At 38.1% G+C, this 20,134-nt stretch overlaps 1 protein-coding gene across 1 annotated transcript; it reads left to right on the top strand.

The window, feature by feature from the left end:
- Positions 1-3,479: 3,479 nt before the first annotated feature.
- Positions 3,480-15,862, top strand: LOC143300418 (dynein regulatory complex subunit 4-like). The gene is made up of 10 exons (XM_076614063.1): positions 3,480-3,638; positions 6,647-6,757; positions 9,031-9,228; positions 9,636-9,842; positions 10,408-10,668; positions 11,494-11,661; positions 12,039-12,125; positions 12,598-12,807; positions 13,856-13,921; positions 14,469-15,862. Exons 1-10 carry the CDS (start codon positions 3,636-3,638, stop codon positions 14,616-14,618), a joined length of 1,461 nt encoding a protein of 486 aa, XP_076470178.1. The 5' UTR covers positions 3,480-3,635; the 3' UTR covers positions 14,619-15,862.
- The last annotated feature ends 4,272 nt before the right edge of the window (positions 15,863-20,134 follow it).

The raw sequence follows: 20,134 nt of genomic DNA on the forward strand, positions 1-20,134 counted from the left end.
CATTCAACATCCTGTAATCCATGTCAGCGTTCGGTGGGTTATAGAAACGAGATTCACCGAGCATGCACACCCCCGAAAACGGAGTACAGTGACTGCCTACATGGCGGGCTAAATAAACAAAATGGTAATACACGTGAAAAGTTACATGTCTGTATGAGTGTATGTGTGCGTGACTGAAACCTGATTGAATGACACAGGAAAAGACTGATGAGCACCCAATGGCAGCTCTCAGTCGGCTCTACCCAGGTAGGCAGCGTGTTATGCAAATGACTCCGTGTTTGTAAAGCACTTAGAGCTTAGGGTGTTAGTTTTGTACGGCAAAGTAGGATCCAGTGGGTATGCAGGGGTGTTCAATAATGTCACTGTATTGATCTGAAAAGAACAGTATGCTACATTTCCTTCAACCGAATAAAACTACGAATCTATCCCATAACTAGTACTTTCACGTGTATAGTCTTAAGAGTCAGAGCGATCAATGCCAGGCACATTGCACATGTTATCTTTTCGAAATAAACTCTCAAAGTCATCATTTATCTTCATCTTCAAGTTGCAGTTTATTTTTACACAACCGTATTTTTTCTTCTGTTTCTTGTCGGGCTCAAATTCACGGAGTTATAAACACAATGGACTGAACCCACGATCCTGTAGCTGGGCCGCGTGATAGCTTGAGGCGAGCGTGTGGCGCGCGCGGGAGCCATAGTACTCCCCACTGATTTCAATGAATTAGAAAGCCGAAAGAGCATCGTGCTGTTTGATGAGCACTATTACAGGCCCTGCATCCATCTCTCAATACATCCGTTGGAAAGTCTGGATGCATTTGCACCATACACCCATCTTACCTTACCTTCCATCCAGATACAAATCCTTGAAAGGGAATTTAATTGGATAAAATTGCAATCAAACTGTAAGTGCCACACACGCTGCATATTGGTTCATTGTGAAGTATCTTTATCTCTTGAAATCGTAGGAAAACTGCTGTCGGTTCGAAACCCTGATTTCAAAGGTTAAAGTTCCCGTAGCTTTTCAAGGCCATCGGAATAGTCAATCAATCAATCACTTTATTGTCTGAACCAGAGTACAGAAATTCACTGTGTCTAGAGCTCGGCATAGGAAGGCTGAGCCCAGTCCTCTCTGTCAGCCGCTTTTAACCCTTTCACCGCTAGTCAATTCAGAGTGCAAAATTCCCTTGTGCTATAAACACAGTAAATTTGGTGTCTAAGTACAGCTGGGGATTCCCCCTGTGATGGGTAGAAAATAGGACTTATCCTACCTCGAACATTAAGAGCAGTAGGTTCATGGATAACAGACCCATGATCTGGTCACCCTTCAGTGACATGGGTCCTCTACCTAGCTGCTGCATAAATGCGAGTTTGGCAGTGAAAGGGTTAATCTGCCCCGAACGAAGTCAGGTACCCACTAACACTTGGGTAGTGAGGAAAACTGAAGTAAAGTTCCTTTCCCAAGGACGCAACACTATGCCGAAAAGGGGCCTCGAACTCTGATCACTGGTGATCACTGGATCAATAGGCCATTCTCTAACCGATTCTGCCACGGCACTTCATCTCATCTATCACCATGAAGCAAATCATATTTCCTCTGCTCTTGTTGGTGTGTGTTCGTGTCAAGTGAAAGGTATATCAAGAGATTTAAAAGAAAGAAAATGATGTGTTGTGTGGTGATCATCTTCAGTCCCGGTTAGTCCTTTGTTTGATGACTGATTGGTGGTAATTAATGTTTTGTGTATTTGTTCAGGTGTGTGTGTGTGTGTGTGTGTGTGTGTGTGTGTGTGTGTGTGTGTGTGTGTGTGTGTGCGCGCGCGCGCGCAAAGTAGCCTTAAGGACACTAGTACTGGACAAGCATGTCTATTATATATATATATATATATATATATATATATATATATATATATATATATATATATATATGTATATTAGCCTGAAGGACATACTGGACAAGCATGTCTATTATATATATATATGCGTGCGCGCGCGCGCGCGCACGCGTGTGTGTGTGTGTAATTTCTCTCTCTCTCTCTCTCTCTCTCTCTATATATATATATATATATATAAATTATATATATATATATGAAGTTATTTGTTGTTGATAAGTTATTCGTGCAGCAGTATTCCGTACTTTCACACACTGTCTTTGTAATCCCTTTTAGCAGTTTCCTTATGTCTTTGGTTTCCCTGTCAGTCTCAGTGTACCCCTGCTTCTTCTCCATCTTCCTTTCTGTGTATTAGTCTCCTTCTCTTTCTCTGTCTGCCCTTTGTCCTCAGTTGTCCTCGATGATTTGTATCTCGCTTTTACGGTCCGTTTGCCCCCTGCCTCTACAGGCCTCATATCTGCGCCCCTCTTCTCTGTTTCCTTTTCACTGGTATCTTCTGTTTATTTTTCCCGTTCTCTTTCTCTGTCTCCCCTATTTTTGTCCCCCTTCTCTCTGTATACTCTTGTCTCTCGATCCTCTCTCCTCGGTCCGTCTTGCTTTCTCTGCCTCCCCCGGCTGTCTCCATCTGTGTCTGTTTCTCTCTCTTCCACTATCAGTCTCCGTAGCCCGTGTCTCTCGTTCTCTCTCTCTCAGTCACCTTTGCTTTCTTTCTCCCTCGTTTCACCGTCTACCGTTTCGTCTCAGTCCGGCCGCCAATCCGTCAGTGTCTCACGCAGCCCGGCTGAGTGCCCTACCCGGCTGCGGTCTCCACGTCAGTTTCGACACGGCGTCTGTCTCCTGATGTTCTTTTTGACCATGTCCCCCTTGTCTCTGTCTTTCCCTGTGTCTGCCAGTCTGTGTACTACGACTTCGTTGTCTCCCGGTTTCCCGGCATATCCCTCCGTATGCGGCTATAACCGTGTCTCCGATTTCTCTCAGTGTCCCCCCTTACTACCCCTAGCCGGTGTCACCCCAGTCCCTGTCCCTGCCTTCCGTGTCTTTTTCTGTCCCAGTCTTTGTCTATCCTTGTCTCGGTCATCCGTATCTTTGTCTACCGTATCTTTTTCTCCCTTTATTCACCCTTCAAGTTTTCAGTCAGTTTCAATGTCTTTCCAGTGCCACGGTACCGCCGGTATGTGCATAAGAGCATTAAAATTCTGCTATTTTTCACATTTGGGGGCGTGCAGCATTCGAATTCGAATCAACAGTTTTCTGATTGCCAGCTCGGCGCTCAACCAACTGAGTCATGCAGACACTGAGCGGTACAACAACAACAAATTAAACTGCTGCATGGGGGCACTGATATGGCGGTTGATTGGCCTCAACTGTAGGGCCATTTATTCGGTCCATTCTATTTATAAAATTGTGGCTCAAGCCTCGCTTTGCAATCTGCAAGGACAGTGGATTACTCCCCCCTGTATTGTGTTTAGTGATTTTTTTTGTAAACACATATTTTTCAGCAAAAGAAATCTATTCAAGATTGACGTATAATGGTTGATACTAAATATTGGATAAACGTATAATAACATAACAATCGAAAAGTAAAAAGTGTATCCTCATTCAAGAGAGACCTCGAGACCAAGGTGCCATGTTTACATCCGGGCATTGTTGCTGTGGACAACCAATTTGACGCTTCCGTAGCGCGTCGGACAGCGTTTACACACAAAACAGAATTTTTGTGATTTTGCAGCCACCCTAATTCGCCAACATGGTAAGAATCTTATACTAGAGAATTCATTTTGCTAAAATGAATATGGATTTGTGATTATGATAATATCTGTATCAATCTTGGTAGTTTTCAGTTTGCAAATGAAAGCGAACGTGAACGATTTGAACAAACTATGACTGAAATTTTGAGTTTTAAAAGTGAAGCGATTAGATACACCCAAAAGACTCACGACCGCGTGTAAAAGTTTTTCTCTTTGTTTTTCTATTAATATGAAACTTTGCCATCGATCGATTTGCTGGTTAGTGTTACTTGAATTATAATATATAACGAAAACAATATCTCATCATCATTATTGTTACCTGTTGGAAGAGATTGATAGTAATGATGGACAGTAGTAGTAGTAGTAGTAGTAGTATAGGGACTGGCAGTCATCTGCCTAGACCTCTCGGTCTTTTTATGTCCCCATCGAATCTTCATCTTCATTTCTTCCATTTTATTTTATTTATTTATTTTCTTCTTTTGTTTGTTGTTGGGCGGGGTACGCAAGTACACTTCTGCAAGAAACTTTGTTTTATTCATCATAGTCAAAAAAAAATTTTCTTTTAAGATGGTGTTGGTATCAAAGAGAATTTTAAATGTGTTAGTATTTTGTGCAAGTTTAACTTCGGTTGGTAGTGCATTCCATGTTTGTGCAATTCGGTTAGCCAGTGAATTTTTTCTAATGTTGGTGTTGCAGTGTTCTAAACAAATTTTCTTTACTGAGTTCCTTGTACTATCATTGCCCGACATTCAAAGATATGTCTTGCATTTACATCATTTATGTTATTTAATATCTTATAAGGTTCAATCACATCTCCTCTTACTCTTCTACCTTTTAGTTTTAGTGAATGTAGATTTAAGTATGTAAGTCTTTGTTGATAACTCATATTCTTGCATTCTTTTAATAATTCCGTTGCTCTTCTTTGGACCCTTTCTGTTGCTTTAGATTGTCTCTTAAGGTATGGGTGCCACACAATATTACCATATTCTACATGCGATCTAACTAATGCTTTATATAAGTTGAGAAATATATTTTTATCTAAGTAATTGAAGGCTCTCTTAATTACACCAATCATTTGATAGGTTTTATTTATAATATTATCAATATGTGCATCAGAGGATAGTTTATTGTCAAACATTATTCCTAGTTCTTTCTCACTATGGCATTTCTCAGTATTCTGTGTCGTGTTTTCTATTTTCATATGGTAATTGTTATTTGGATTTTTTCCCTATGTGCATTACTTTACACTTTGAAATGTTAAAATAAAGGTTCCATTTTTCAGACCATTCTTGTAATGTATATAAATCAGTTTGTAATGTGAGATTGTTGTGTGCATCACCATAAATTTTAGTGTCATCTGCAAAAATTTTACACATACTTTGTATACAATCAGGAAGGTCGTTTGTATGTATTGTGAAAAGTACTGGTCCAAGAATAATGCCCTGTGGAATACCACTGATTACATTTGCACAAGCTGACTTTTCTGCTCCTATCTTAACTGTGTTCCGCCTGTTAAGAAGCTTCTTGTCCTGTTCAGTAACTAGTAATACCATACGAGGCAAATTTTGATAACAGTCTTTCGTGTGGGACAGAATCAAATGTTTTTTTTAAAGTCTAAATAAATTATGTCAGTAGATTTACCGCTATCAGTCATTTTAGTCAGATCTTCTTCTAATAGTTGCGTTATGCATGATCTATTCTGTGTAAAGCCATCCTGACATTCTACATAAAGGTTATTTATTTTTATATAGGAAATCATTGCATCTCTAATAAAAGATTCTAAAATCTTACACACTATACATGTCAGGCTCACTAGTCTATAATTACCTGGTTCTTGTTTTGACCCTTTCTTGTAAATAGCTGTTACCTCAGCCATCTCCCTGTCGTTTGGTATTGAAGCACTTTCAAGTGACTTATGCTCAATGGAATAGACAACTCTTTGCTCAGCTCTTTCAGGAGCCTTGAAGGTATTTGGTCTGGTCCTTGTGCTTTATATGGGTTTAAAGCTTTTAATCTATTTTCCACTGCCATAGGGGTGACCCTTAGATCACATACATTAATATGGAGGATCATATTATAGTGTAGATGGTAGTATATAAGTAAAACTGATTGGTGTGATAGCAGAATGGTTACAGCTGTGGACTTTTGATCCGATGGACTTGGTCTCTGAAGAATCTATTAGGTAAAGGGTGGAGATTTTGGTTAACTCCTAGTAGCCAACAGTTGCACCAGTCACAGCTGACCTTTCAGCTGTGCATGTTGACTGTATAGAAGCATGATCAACTAGTTTTGTATGCACTAGAGTACAAACAAGCAGTTCTAATGTAAACATGAAGTGTATAATGCTGTACATAGGTATTACTCAAAGAAATTCCATGATTAGTGTCACAACAAACTTTATTTCAGTGAAACGGTTTCCATGTTCTTAGATATGCATAAACTGCAAGCAAAGGAAACTAACTTTTTGGTATTTCTAGCTGTGTCCACACATCTTAGTTTGGATTCAAAAAGAACAAAAATGGTTGATTTCTATCTATTTCCTGCATTTTCCTCCATCAGTATGACAGGGAAGCTTGGTGGGGGCTGTAAATTCCCTTGGGTTGAATGGGTTAAGAGGTGAAGGGTGATGAATTTTTTTGTTTTTTGTTTTGTACAATGACTTCTTTTTTAATTTTTTTTTTTTACATTCCCTCCATGTTGATTGAGACTTAAGTTAGTCGGCAGATGTGCTTATGTGTATATGTACATATGTTCATGTCAAACACATACTCATGGAGAGTGGGGCAGGCGGGTGATTTGTTTAACATAGTGTTTGAACTTTTTGTTATGTCCAGTATTTCTTCTTCTTTTTTTCTTTTTTTTTAATAAAGAAGAGAAAAAAACAACAACAACAACAAAAAATGGTCCGCTCCTCAGTTAAGATTATAGAGTTGATTTTAAACTCTTTTTCATGCAGATATTTGCTTTGCACCTGTCCAAGTAAACAGTTGTTTGTCATTCTTTTGTGCAGCCACCCAAAAAGAAGAAGAGTGGAAAGAAGGGTGGTAAAAAGGGCAAGAAGTCAGCAAAGGCACCCACAATCATCGATGGCATTTCCACTGAAGAAATGTCCAAAGAGCAGGTAGGCCTATGTTGCTCCAATCTGTCATTGTTTTTTTGGTTTTTTTCACATTTCATGTAGAATACAAACTTCCCAACCATTAAAACATACTGTATCACAAGCATAATGAAACACACATGAATGTGTACACACACACACACACACACACACACACACACACACACACACACAGACACACACACACACACACGCACACACACGCACACACACACACACACACAGATATCCATGCACACATACACACATGTACATATGCACACACACACACATATGAGTGATATGAGTGCACATGTACACAGATGTATGCACACACACACACACACACACACACACACACACACACACACACACACACACACATATATATAGCACCACCAAAAATGACAATAACACATGCACAAACAGACACACAGACACAGACACACACACACACACACACACACACACACAAACTCACTCACTCACTGTCTCTCTCTCTCTCTCTCTCTCTCTCACACACACACACACACACACACACACACACACACACACATTTCAAGTGTTATTTTGTGTCAGTTCTAAAGCTCGTTTAAGATTGGTCTTTTTTTTTCTTTCAATACAGAAGGATATTACAGTAACAGAAGGCTCACCAGTCTATACTCTAATATACAGACTTCGACTGGTTGCTATAAAAACAAAATGTACTTCTACTTCAGTGCATATCATCTATGAATGTCAGCAGTTGAAAACATTTTTATTTCTTTCATTTACAAAATCTGCAGTTACATCTGCTTCCAGTGAAAACGTTTTATTTTATAATCAACTTGTGTTTGAAATAGTTAAGAGACTAATTAAAAGCCCCTTGGCTTTTTGTTGTAATTTTACTGGTTGACTAGTTAGTCTGTTTTATTTTGTTTATATTCTTTCTTTAATTTAATTGAAGAGAGAGGGACAGAGAAAGTAGTGATGATTTCAGGCAGGCATGGGGTGGGGTAGGGTTTTTGTCTAAAATAACAAATGAACACACACTCACACACATACACACACACGCACACTTCATATGTGGATGTATTCATCTGGAAGGACTATAATGTGCAGATTTATGAATATACATAAATGTATGCTCACACACAGACACACACCTATACCTACAGATATGCTTGCTTTCATACATGTTCATTCAAAGAAAAACAACAACAACAAAAAAAAAACAAACAAACAAAAAAAAAAAAAAAAACAACCCCAAAACAAAGTCAATATTTGTTATGGTTAAAACAAAGATTACTTGAATGAGAAAAGAAATCAAACAAAAGTTAAATTATTTATGATTATTAGTCTAAACACACTGTGCCTCATCTGTGCAAGCTGGATATAGCTGGCATATTTATGCTAAGCTTATCCACAGCAAACAAGCAGTGCTGCTATAACACCAATAAACTGTTATCATGTAAATGTTATTTAAAAAAAAAAAAAAAAAGAAAAAGAAAAAAAAGAAAACCAAACAGCAACAACAACAACAAAACCACACCTTTAAATCTTTAACTCTTTCACCACCTACTTTGTGTGTGAAGAACACTCCCCAGCACCAAATATTTTAGAAACGATGCTCTCAGTCACAGGCTTCGGTTCATGTGAAAAAAACAAAACATGGTGGACTTGTGCACTTCAAACACAGTCAGGGGACAAACGTTAGTCATTGTTTTATTGGTGGGAAACTGCCTGCAGCTGTTGAGCTTTGTTACAGTGTGAGAAATGGTCTTGTCAACATGACACCTTGATGTTGACAAAGGTCACCTATGGTGGTGCACTGTATAGTCAACAAAAGTCGCCTATGTTTCAGTTTCAGTTTCAGTTTCTCAATTAGGCATCACTGCATTCGGACAAATCCATAATTATATGCTATACCACATCTGCTTGGCAGATGCCTGACAGCAGCATAACCCGATGTGCTTGTCAGGTCTTGAGTGCATGCTTATAAATTTATGTACCTATTAGAGTGGATTTCTTTTTACATAATTTTGGCCGAGGACAACACTCTGGCTGCCATGGGTTCTTTTTTCAGTGCGCCAAGTGCGCACTGCACATGGGACCTCAGTTTATCATCTCATCCGAAAGACTATAGATGCTCAGTCTGATTTTTCATACAAACTTGGAAGAAAGGGCGAGAATGGGATTCAAATCCACACCCTCAAGGACTCTCTGTATTGGCAGCTGAGCATCTTGAACATGGCAGTGAAAGAGTTAAACAGTAACCCCCCCCCCCCACCCCCCTCCCCAAATGTTTCTGCCAACAGCTGGAGGAGCATATCTCCAGGCTGCGAGAGGAGCTGGACCGGGAGCGGGAGGAGAGGAACTACTTCCAGCTGGAGCGCGACAAGGTCAACACCTTCTGGGAGATCACCAAGCGACAGCTGGAGGAGAAGAAAGCCGAGCTGCGCAACAAGGACCGTGAGATGGAGGATGCTGAGGAGAGGCATCAGATAGAGATCAAAGTAAGATGCTGAACTTTGATCGCTGTTTTTTATTTTTAAAAAAAAAAGAAAATTAATGTCTGCTGAATGTGGTGCTTGCAGAAATCATGCAGTAATGAGCTGGACGTCCAAGTAGATAACAAAAGATCGAGCCACACTTTGGCTTTGGGCCATATGATATTTCAAAAAGTTATGTCAGATGTGATAAATGTTTTTGATGATCACCATTGAAGTTGAAAGGAAGTTCATTTATGTGTTTCAGATTATTGCCTCAGGGTTTGTTTTTTTGAGTCTCAGTTTACTCTAAAAAAACCTGATCAAATGAGATTTGTGTACCATCTTTAGCAAACTGGAATAAAAAACCCCACTCAACTGAGTGCAAGGGAGTATGATAATTCATAGTCACACTGTGTTATTGCCCTCCACAGGTGTACAAGCAGAAGGTGAAGCATTTGCTGTATGAGCATCAGAACAACATTGCGGAGCTGAAGGCGGAGAGCTCAGTGGCTCTGAAGCTGGCCCAGGACAACCACAGCAACAAGGAGATGGACCTCAGGAAGGACAAACGGGCCCTCAAGGTGGAGCTCAAGGAACAGGAGCTGTCCCATGAAGATGTCATCAAGAACCTCAAGAAGGTACGTTGCACATAGAAGGTTAATGTTTTTAGTTTTATTTGCTTTCTTGGTTGTTGTAATTTTCATTTGAGAGATTTTTTATTTAAATGACTGTTGCATTAAGAATTTTAGTGAGGTAGGATATGATTCAGGTAAACAGCTGTCGTATAAAGATGTTATTGAAAACCTCAGGAAGGCGGGACAGGGACAGGAAGGTCTTTTTTTGTTACTGGGTCAAAATTTCCATGAATGTGTGATTGATAGTTAAGTCCAAATATTTAAACAGGTAGAAGCACATACATAGTTATGTTAAAACTTGCATGTTGACAGACTTGTGCATTCGCTGAAGCTATTTCCATATGCACTTGTTTACTTTTATATGCATACAGTCATCATATGTGTGTGTGTGTGTGTGTGTGTGTGTGTGTGAGAGAGAGTGTGTGTGATGTGTGTGTGTGATGTGTGTATGTGTGTATTTGTAGTTTCCTTGTTTGATTTTGAGAGAGATATGGTGACAGATGGCATCATGGGAAGGTGTGATTTTCATTATAAAATATCTCCACTTAAAAAAATAATCTGTTTCCAGAGCCATGATGAGCAAATCACACAGCTTCGCCAAGACTTCGAGAGGCAAGCCCGTGAGATTGAAGGCAAGTATGAGAAGAAGATGCGCACCTTGAGAGACGAGCTGGACCTGAGGCGCAAGACTGAAATCCATGAGATCGAGGAACGCAAGAACGGGCAGATCAACACGCTGATGAAGAACCATGAGAAGGCTTTCAGTGACATCAAAAACTACTACAATGATATCACTCTGAACAATCTGGCTCTCATCAACACGCTAAAGGTAAGGAGGGCTGGTGTGGGTTTTTGTGGGTGATGTTGGTTTTATTGTTTTCTTCTTTGTGTCTGCTTTGATCTCTTGTTGATTACTCAGTTTCACAACAAAATTAAAACAGACATTGCATGTTTAAAAAAAAAAAAAAAAAAAAAATCACCTTAATTTCCTTGCACAGAGATAAAGTGAACCTGCGTCAGTAATTCGCTAGATGTATATTTATAAGATTGTCTTTCTTGAAGGTTTTCATATTACACTTTCACACTTTTGTGTAAACGTACAGCACTCATTTCCTGTTTACAGTTGTTGAGCATCTGTTTAAAACTATGTTTATATGTTTGTATGTATGTGTGCCTTATTTTTTGAGTGGGAGTCTGTGTCTGTGTGCATGCATGTGTGTAGAGACGGAAAGAAGGAAAGAAAAAACAAACCTTTTTTGTTTAAGGAGGGAAGTGGATTAAGCATGCATATGCTTTTTACATCCAGCCCTCAGGGCAAAGTGAAAATGAAGTGAAAGTATTCACAAAAATAACATGGAATAATTGTAGTACAGATACAGTATTCAGACATACTCAGATAAATTGAATGCGTAACCATGTACATGTGCACAGTGACAATGCTTACAAGCATGCATGATGAACAGGCACATGCATACGAAAAATGTAATGCAGTTTATAAACATACCTATAGATATGGACATGCATTCAAATCGTACACATTTTTACTTGAGTTTGAACAGCGAGAAAGAAAGAGAGAGAGAGAGAGAGAAGACACAGCTGTGGGAGCAAATTATTTTCACAATGCTGTTGCACTGTTCCCTTCCTTGTGCCCCAGGAACAAGTGGAGGAGATGAAGAAGAAAGAGGAGAGGATGGAGAAGAAGATGGCAGAGCTGATCGCGGAGAACAAGCGCCTGACGGAGCCCCTGCAGAAAGCGCGGGAGGAGGTGGAGGAGCTGCGCAGACAGCTGGCCAACTACGAGAAGGACAAGGAGACGCTCAGGGTCTGTTATGCTGTCCGGCAGCGTCTTTGTTTGTTTCAGTATTTTGGAGGAGGGTTTGTGTGACGTTTTTTTGTCTCTCTTTTTTCTTTTTTTCACATAGGGCTTGTTTGGTTTATTTCATTTGATTTTTTTTGCACCTGTGTGTGTGTGTGTGTGTGTGTGTGTGTGTGTGAGAGAGAGAGAGAGAGAGGCACACAGAGAGACACAGAGAGAGAGATAGAAGAAATTGAAAATGCTTCTTAGTTCATTTATCAGTGCAGTTTTTTTTTTTTTTTTTTTTTTTTTGGTTGAGCGTAATTTTATGATTTAGTTATTACATTTCAGTGATGATTTGCTGTATATGACATTTTTATGTGATGATCTATTTCATTCTGCAGATGACCAAAGCAAGATTAAAAATCATGGAAGATGACTTCAAAGCACTCAAATGGGAACATGAAGTTTTGGAACAGAGATTCCACAAGGTGAGTTTTTTTTTTTTCAAACATCGTTTTCTTTTTTTCATCTGTACTTGAATTTGTACACTAATAAAGTGTACAGACTTCAATGAAAAGCAGCATGAATGTATTTGCACCATGTGATGAGGCTGTTATTAAAGTTTTAATTAAATTCATACTTTTGTTTACACCTACTTTATTATTTATTTTAGGCCTTCTTTGCTTGCTTTCTCACTATACACCTCTTTAAAATACTCAACACACACACACACACACACACACACACACACACACACACACACACATCATCATCATCAGCAGCAGCAGCAGCAGCAGCAAGAACATGAACAATAACAACCACATTTTGTTTTTTTGCCCTGGTTTGAAAAAAAAAAAATCGTTTGATAGTACTTTAATATGTTGGATGTTTTGTCAGTACAATCAGCACTGATTGCTCACCCTCCAAACTGTTCTTCACGGTGTATTCTGTGGTTTCCAGACGCAGGAGGAGAGAGACGACTTGTACCGCAAGTTTGTCAAGGCCATCCATGAGGTGCAACAGAAGAGCAGCTTCAAGAACTTGCTGCTGGAGAAGAAGTTGTCTGCCCTTGCCGACACACTGGAGAAGAAGGAAGCACAGCTCAACGAAGTGCTCTCTGCCTCCAACCTTGATCCCACCGCCCTCACCGTCGTCACAAGAAAGCTGGAGGTGGGGATGGAGTGTGTGGCTGTGTTCACTGCTTGTTTGGATGTCCTCTGTTGTATTAAGGGGGGCCAAGGGGCAGTGTGTATGTGGTACAGGCGTGGTTGTGAATATCTAAATGATCTGGCCTAAGGAGTGCCCAAAATGTTGTGTGAATGGAGCAGACCGTTTTGGTTCATGACAATCAAATGTGTACAAAAAAAAAAAAAAAAAAAAAAAAAAAAAAAGGAAAAAAAAAGGAAAAAAAAAGAAGAAGAAAAGTCAAGATTTTAATTACAAGTTTGTGTTTTTTTTGTTTTGTTTGTTTTTTTAATGTCTTGAAAATACCTGTGGTTAACAACATGCTTTAATGCAGTTTGGGAGCTACAGCAACTGGAAATTAAAAAGAAAAGTTTTGTTGTTTAGTATGTTGTGGTTATTTATAAAAATCCCTCCTTAGAAAAAGGAAAAAAAAAAGGATGTGTAATTGCTCACATGAAACATATACAGGTGAATGGATATGACCTAAATTTGACATCACAGTATCCCAGAAATGTTTTTCCAAGTTGGTTTGTGCATACTTTCTTTAAAAAAAAAAAGGTAAAAAAAAAAGAGAAAAATAAGATCAAATGCTTGACTACCAAAGAGCTGTCACCATGGAATTGAGAGAGGAAAAGAACAGTTTCAGTGTCATTGTCAGAGACAGTGATGTGGTATTACAGGCAGTGGTGCTACTGCTTTGTGATGCCTGGTGTGAGAGAATGCGTTGTGTTTTTAATGTATTTCTTTTAAACCAGTATAAGTACTGTGTGTTGAGACAAAATATGGGGAGAGACACTGTGGTGATGAAAGAAGCATTGTAGTGGTAGTAGTCATCAATTTAATGTCCTTCCATATTAAGTGAAAACAGATGACGGAAGAAGCAATGTGTCATTGTTGATGTGTGTATGTGTGTGTGTTTGCAATGGTGGGAGTGGTGAATGGGGTGTGGGGGGTGGGTGGGTTCTCATTTGGTTCTGATTTCATTGTTGTTGTTGTGGCAGCAGAAGTTTTAGTTCACTTTTGTCACTTACAGGATGTGCTTGATTCCAAGAACAGCGCTATCAAAGATCTGCAGTACGAGTTGGCCCGTGTGTGCAAGGTCAGTGTGTGTGTGTGTGTGTGTGTGTGTGTGTGTGTTTCTGTCTTTTATCATCTTTTCAATTGTGTGTTTTTTGATGGAAAATGTTTGTGAGGTTCAGTCTAGAATTATGCATGCATATGACTGACTGGTGTGAAAGCGCTTTGATTCATCTCTGCACAAGATTCATCGCTATATAAATGCTAATTATTATTATTATTATTATTATTATTCTGTGTGTGAGAGAAGTGCAAGTTGGAATAGTTTCTGGGTGTAGGAAATCTTATTTGCATACAAGTGAATACATGTGTGTGTGTGTGTGTGTGTGTGTGTGTGTGTGTGTGCACACATGATTTTATGACACTGAAATATTTAGACAAAAATGTTAAGTTTTATTTTATTTTTTTCCATTGCATTATCTAAGATTTAAAAACAACAACAAAGAACAGACAATGGTTTGAATGATAAAAATTCTTAAAGCTGAACACAAAATATTCTGTGATGAGCATTAGCTGTTGTTGACTGTTTGGTTACACTGTTACTTATGTCTACGTATTTCTGTTTCAAGGCTCACAACGACCTACTGCGAACATACGAGTCCAAACTGCGTCAGTTTGGCATCCCAACAGAGGAGCTTGGGTTCAAACCTCTGGAGAGCACTGTTGGTGGTCAGACCCTTGGGCATGGACCAGCTGGCTTAGTGTCGGCACCATCCTAACTTACATGGACCTTGTCATCTTTTTTTCTTTTTTTTTTTCTTTCTGCAGTCAATGGGCAGTTGATGAAAATCTTTCCTGACATGGACATCCTATTTCATGTGACTCCTCAGTATTGTCATGACTACACATATGAAATTTTGTTTATTCATTAATTTATTTATATGTTTTAGTTTTGACAACAGGAACAAAGCCAGGTACTTATGGCATTACTGCACTTAAACAGTAAGATATACACTGTTTTTCATGCACTGTTCGGGCTCGGATTTTTAACTTCGGAAAGAAAATGCAGAAAGAAAGAGTGAGGTTAGTAAAGTTACAAGGAGGTAAGGAATCTTCCGCTTCTTTGTTTATCACTCATGTCTTCTACATTATCAGACAACAGTTTGAAACAAAGAAACAAAGAGGGTAAAATGCTGTTTTACTTTCCAGGCCCACTCAGTGATTGCAATAGGTTTGTTTGGCTGATTAACTCACATAAGACTGACTCGAGATTTAATGTAAAAAACAAAACACAACAAATTTTACACAGTTAGTATTTGTACACAGGAACCTTCAACAAAACATAACATGTGATAGTTTTGTTTATTTCATATCTGTATTTTTAAAACTAATACTTTACTTTAAATTATATACTTTGTTAAATTTTGTCATGTGAAATAAAATGTCTGTGATATTGCACATGTTTGTACATAATTGTATTCAGTTTCATATACCTATAGTATGAATCCTTTTGATGTTGGGAAAAAAAAGAAAAAGAAAAAAGAAGAAAAAAAAGAGATGAAAAAGAGACATGTATCATTGTGTCTGGAATTTTGTTTTAATAAGTAGGGTGACATAGCCACTGTCATGTGTTGTCTCATGATATTGTTCCTGTTTTGAAGGGTATTTAGGTTTGTTAAGGGTTCCGGTGTACCATAATTGTTTAGCATCATGGTGGTTGTTGATTTCAAATTTTTGGAGTGGCAAATAACTGTCACATCCACTTTTGAGGGAAGATCACAATTTTTCTTCATGGCAATTAGTGTGAAAAAGAGGAAGAAAAAAAGAAGAAAAGATTAGAAGACAAGAGAAGGAAATAAAGGAAATACTGAATTTGGGAATTAGGGAATAAGGAAGAAAAGGAATGAAGAAAAGGAAGAAAAAAATTAAAAGGTTGAAAGTGCCTATTTTTTAAAATGTCTTATGTGTGGATATGTACTGATTGTAATTTGTGAATATTGTCTGAACATGTTTTATGAATGTTTATTTGTGTTGAATGAGTGATTTGTGAGTTGTTGCTGTCATTATGGCTGCAGGGTTTATTTTCCTTTTCTTCATTTTGTCTGCCTGTCTGTCTGTCAACTGATTTTGTTTGTTAGTTTATGTATTTAACACTTAACATATTCACATAAAGTATATGTGCCTGGATGAAAAAAACATACACATGCTAATGATTTCATTGCTTTCACTGTTTTAGCTGGCTATCAGAACAATTGTACACAAAATTGCAGCTTGCCATCATGTTAAAAACCCCCCCAAAAAACCAACCAACCAAACAAACAAAAAAACGGTCTGCCGAGATGATCAGGCTGGAAAAAAATGACTGTAACTCAAAAGTTATTAATCCCACTCCTAGAAATGAAAGAGAAAGCAAATACATCCCACAAAGGAAGAAGATAATAAATGGTAGCATGTTTTTCATATTGAAAATGAACTTCTGTCCCTTGGAACTCTTGCCAATGCCAGACCAAATGATTGATACAGTTGTGAATCATCTTGCAAATGTTCTAAAATATGCCTATTTGGGAGCTTCCTTGCAATTTGTCAGAAATGTTGGCCTGAGTCTTGGTTTAAAAAGTTGGTGAAGACAGAGCCATTTCAAAAGCAAGAAAAAAATCACTTTCAATGCATATATACACTATATGTACATAGAAGTCTTGTGACTTCAAATTTTTCATTAATAACAAAGAAATATGTGTGTAAGATTACATAAAAAACGTTATCTTGAAACCAAACTGTTTATTTCATTTTGCCTGCAGCGTTAATTAGTAAGAGAATTTAAGGAATACTCTAAAAAACATATCCATGAAGTGGATTGCACTCAGTATTGTGGTGTTGATGTCAGTCTTCCCATCTGAGGTCCATGGAGATAGAAATAGCAATGGGCTGGAAAATCCCACACTGAAATTTGTCTCTGATGTGGTTCAAACTCAGTCAGACAGACTGATAGACAGACACAGACACAGACTCAGACACACAAACATTGATTCATTTTTCTGTGGCCCTTGTAAGATCTAAGATAGGCTATGCACAAGAAATATTTTTCAGTGCACCTAGATATCTATTACAAAAGATTCAAAGTGTAGACTGTAAGGCTATCAAAATTGCTCTTCGACTGCCCTCTCATGCATCCAACCAGGAAACATACAAAACAGCTGGAATTCTTCCTTTAAATGAACATCGTTAGTTAGCAACAGCAAAATTTGATGTGAGATACACTTCAATGACAAAAAATTTCATTGTTGATGAACTGACAGTAAGATATGACACTGATTTTCCTAAAAGAGCTAAAGCCATTTCATCACAAGAAACAGTTGCAACTAACATTTCAAATTTGTGAAAAGAATCTGATGTTAACATGAAAGAGTTAACTGCAAAACCACTTCATACTCCTGTTCCTTTTTGGGAAATGTTGAAAGCAGATTTTGGTATCACTTATTCTGAAACAAGAAGAAAACATAAATATCATGACAAGTACTGCCAGAATTCATATAGAAGAAAAATATCAGAATCATCTCCATATATTTACAGATGGATCTGTTCTTGATGACAAAAATGCTGGAACGGCATTCTGTATTCCTGCTTTTAAAGTTGAAAAATCTTAATTTATTGGAAAACATCTTTCCATATTCAGTGCTGAGCTAATTGCTATTATACAAGCTCCGAATTACTTAGTGAACCATCAAATAGTTTTCTTGAAAATAGCATTCTTTGTTGATTCCAAATAAGTACCTTATGCTCTAGAATTATTTAGCCTTGAAACAAGACCTGACTTAGTTATTGAGGCAAATCATTTGGTACATTGTTTGATGATTAAAGGGACTGAGGTCAGTTTTTGTTGGGTGCCTTCTCATGTGGGCATTCATGGCAATGAAACTGCTGATAAAGCAGCTAAAAGAAGAGCACAAGATTCAGAAAAATCGACAAAAATACATGTCCGTCTTTCCATAAAAGAGGCATACACTTTGTTAGAAAAATCAGCATGGGATCGATTTCATAACTGATGGAAGGAAAAGTTTCCAAAAACATAAAGGGACATTATTCCCCGAGAATATTATTAAAGAAAAAATACCGAATCCATCACCTTGCTATACAAGATTAATAACCTCTACTTTCTTCCATATAAAACTTCATGTGCTGAAGACAAAGTATAGTAAAAATGTTACATGCATCTGTGGTAAGCAGTTCAGCTTGCATCATTGTTTCACTGTCCGCAGTTACGTACCTTCTTGCCCAAGTATTTCAAAGAGAATAACTATTCTGCAGATGATTTTTGGAAAGTTATTTCTGACAAGGTTCTTATGGTCAAACTTTCACAGGCATTAGTTCATAACCCTATTTCTATATTCCTTTAATGTACTTCAGAATTGCGTTAATGGTTTCTAATTATTGTTGTCATTATTGAATTATTACTGTTAAATGTAACTGCATGTTAGTTATGCCTTTTGGTAGTTTTCTACCTTTACTGTTTTCCTGTGCTGCCCCCCCCCCCCCCCCCCCCCCCCCTCCTTTTTTTTCTCTTTTCTTTTTGTTTAATCTAATATCACTGATAGTGGAAAGACACTAAACTAAAGAATGAACCCCCCCGACCCCCCCGCTAAAAAAAACAACAACAACAAAAACAAAAACAAAAAAAACAACCCAAAAACAGAACACACACGTACACACAAACACGTTTTTTGTTGTTGTTTTTCTAAATCTTTTGTCCTAAATTAGACCACACACACACACACGCACAATTGATTGCAACAAAAATAAAAGACCATAAAAATATGCAGTTAATTGTCTGTCAAATCAACAGAACTAGACAGGTGCATGATACATTTGTGCCTTCAGAATGGGGAGAGACGAAGTGAGAGAGAAAGGTATTCTTTTTTTTGCATCCAGTCCCATCAATAACACAGGGTCTACACGACAATACTAAATAAAGGAATAAGCATGGTGGTAATAAAGATACGTAGAAAAAAAGGCACAAACATATATATATATATATATATATATATATATACACACACACCATATGATGGTACAGCGAATATGGATACATCAATATACTGATAGATATACACATAGCTAAAGTGGAAGAAAAATGTATACTTTACTAAAGGAAGCATGCTTGTATGATATATTAAAAAAAAAAAAAAAGAGGGAAAATATTGTCATAGGTCAATGAGAGAGAGAGAGAGAGAGAGAGAACTGAAGTCTCACATATTGCTTTGTTGATAGAAAGTAACTCCTCCAAACATAAATGCATGAAATTTGTCTTTTCTCCCCTTTCTGTTTTTCTCATTAGTGTGCCTGCTATTTCACTGAACCCTGTGCCTGGGGTCAAAATTTGTTTCATTAAACAGTTTCCACATTCCAACATACACATGAAACGCAAGCAAAGAGAACTAAATTCTTCATAATCTTCAACTGTGCCTCAGGAATCTGCTGGTCAACACTGAAAACGCTGACAGAAACTCATGCACAAAAATAAAAGAGTGACGGGGAAGCTGAAACTGGTTACCATGACAGCAGGGCATGAAAGGCTACACAATTTGGAACAGTTGTTCTATTCGATTATAAATAAGGATGTTGATTCTGCTGTGGGGGTCCATTAAGTTTGGGTCTGTGTGACAATTTATGACTGTACTTGATGCTGTTTTTCAGAATTTATCCTGACGTAAACTGGGCCCGAGAGATACAGACAGCTATACAGTGCTGGTCAGGAAATTTGAGCAACCCTCTCAAAGCAGCATGCGTAGTGGCACTCCACTGTATGGCCCTAGAGTTTTCCCATTTGAGCCCCTTGAACATTCACCATTGGGTGGGAACTGGCCACAGCTGACTGAAACGACACACAATGATTTTTGCCTCTGATGGGGTTCAAACCTGAACCTCCTAGTCATCAGTCTGTGGTACTAGCCACTTCTGGTATACTGTCTTTTTCTTTTTTGAAATCTAGTTTCTATTGTAGTTGAATTTTTGGAATCAATTTTGCAGTGGGACGTTTTCTCTTCATGTTTTATTCTTTGGAATAAACATTCATGCCATGTTTTAGTTTTTGGAATCCGCACCCCACCTTACTCAACCCACCTACATACAAACCATATTCTATATATTCTTGTGAGCATGGACACTACAATTATGAGATACTTGTATCTATGTTGTGAATTCTTCCTATAGTGTCTATCACTCAAAAACGCACTACCCACTCCCGCATTGTTTCTCACACCACGGACTTTTGAATAAGTAAGGGTACCACAACTTGGCA

Source organism: Babylonia areolata, chromosome 26, assembly GCF_041734735.1.
Source record: "Babylonia areolata isolate BAREFJ2019XMU chromosome 26, ASM4173473v1, whole genome shotgun sequence".
Lineage (NCBI taxonomy): Eukaryota > Metazoa > Mollusca > Gastropoda > Neogastropoda > Buccinidae > Babylonia > Babylonia areolata.

Coding starts and splice junctions, on each gene's coding strand:
- LOC143300418 (XM_076614063.1), top strand. Junction 10,669..11,493: donor CTCTCATCAACACGCTAAAG/GTAAGGAGGGCT, acceptor CTTGTGCCCCAG/GAACAAGTGGAGGAGATGAA. Junction 12,808..13,855: donor TCGTCACAAGAAAGCTGGAG/GTGGGGATGGAG, acceptor TGTCACTTACAG/GATGTGCTTGATTCCAAGAA.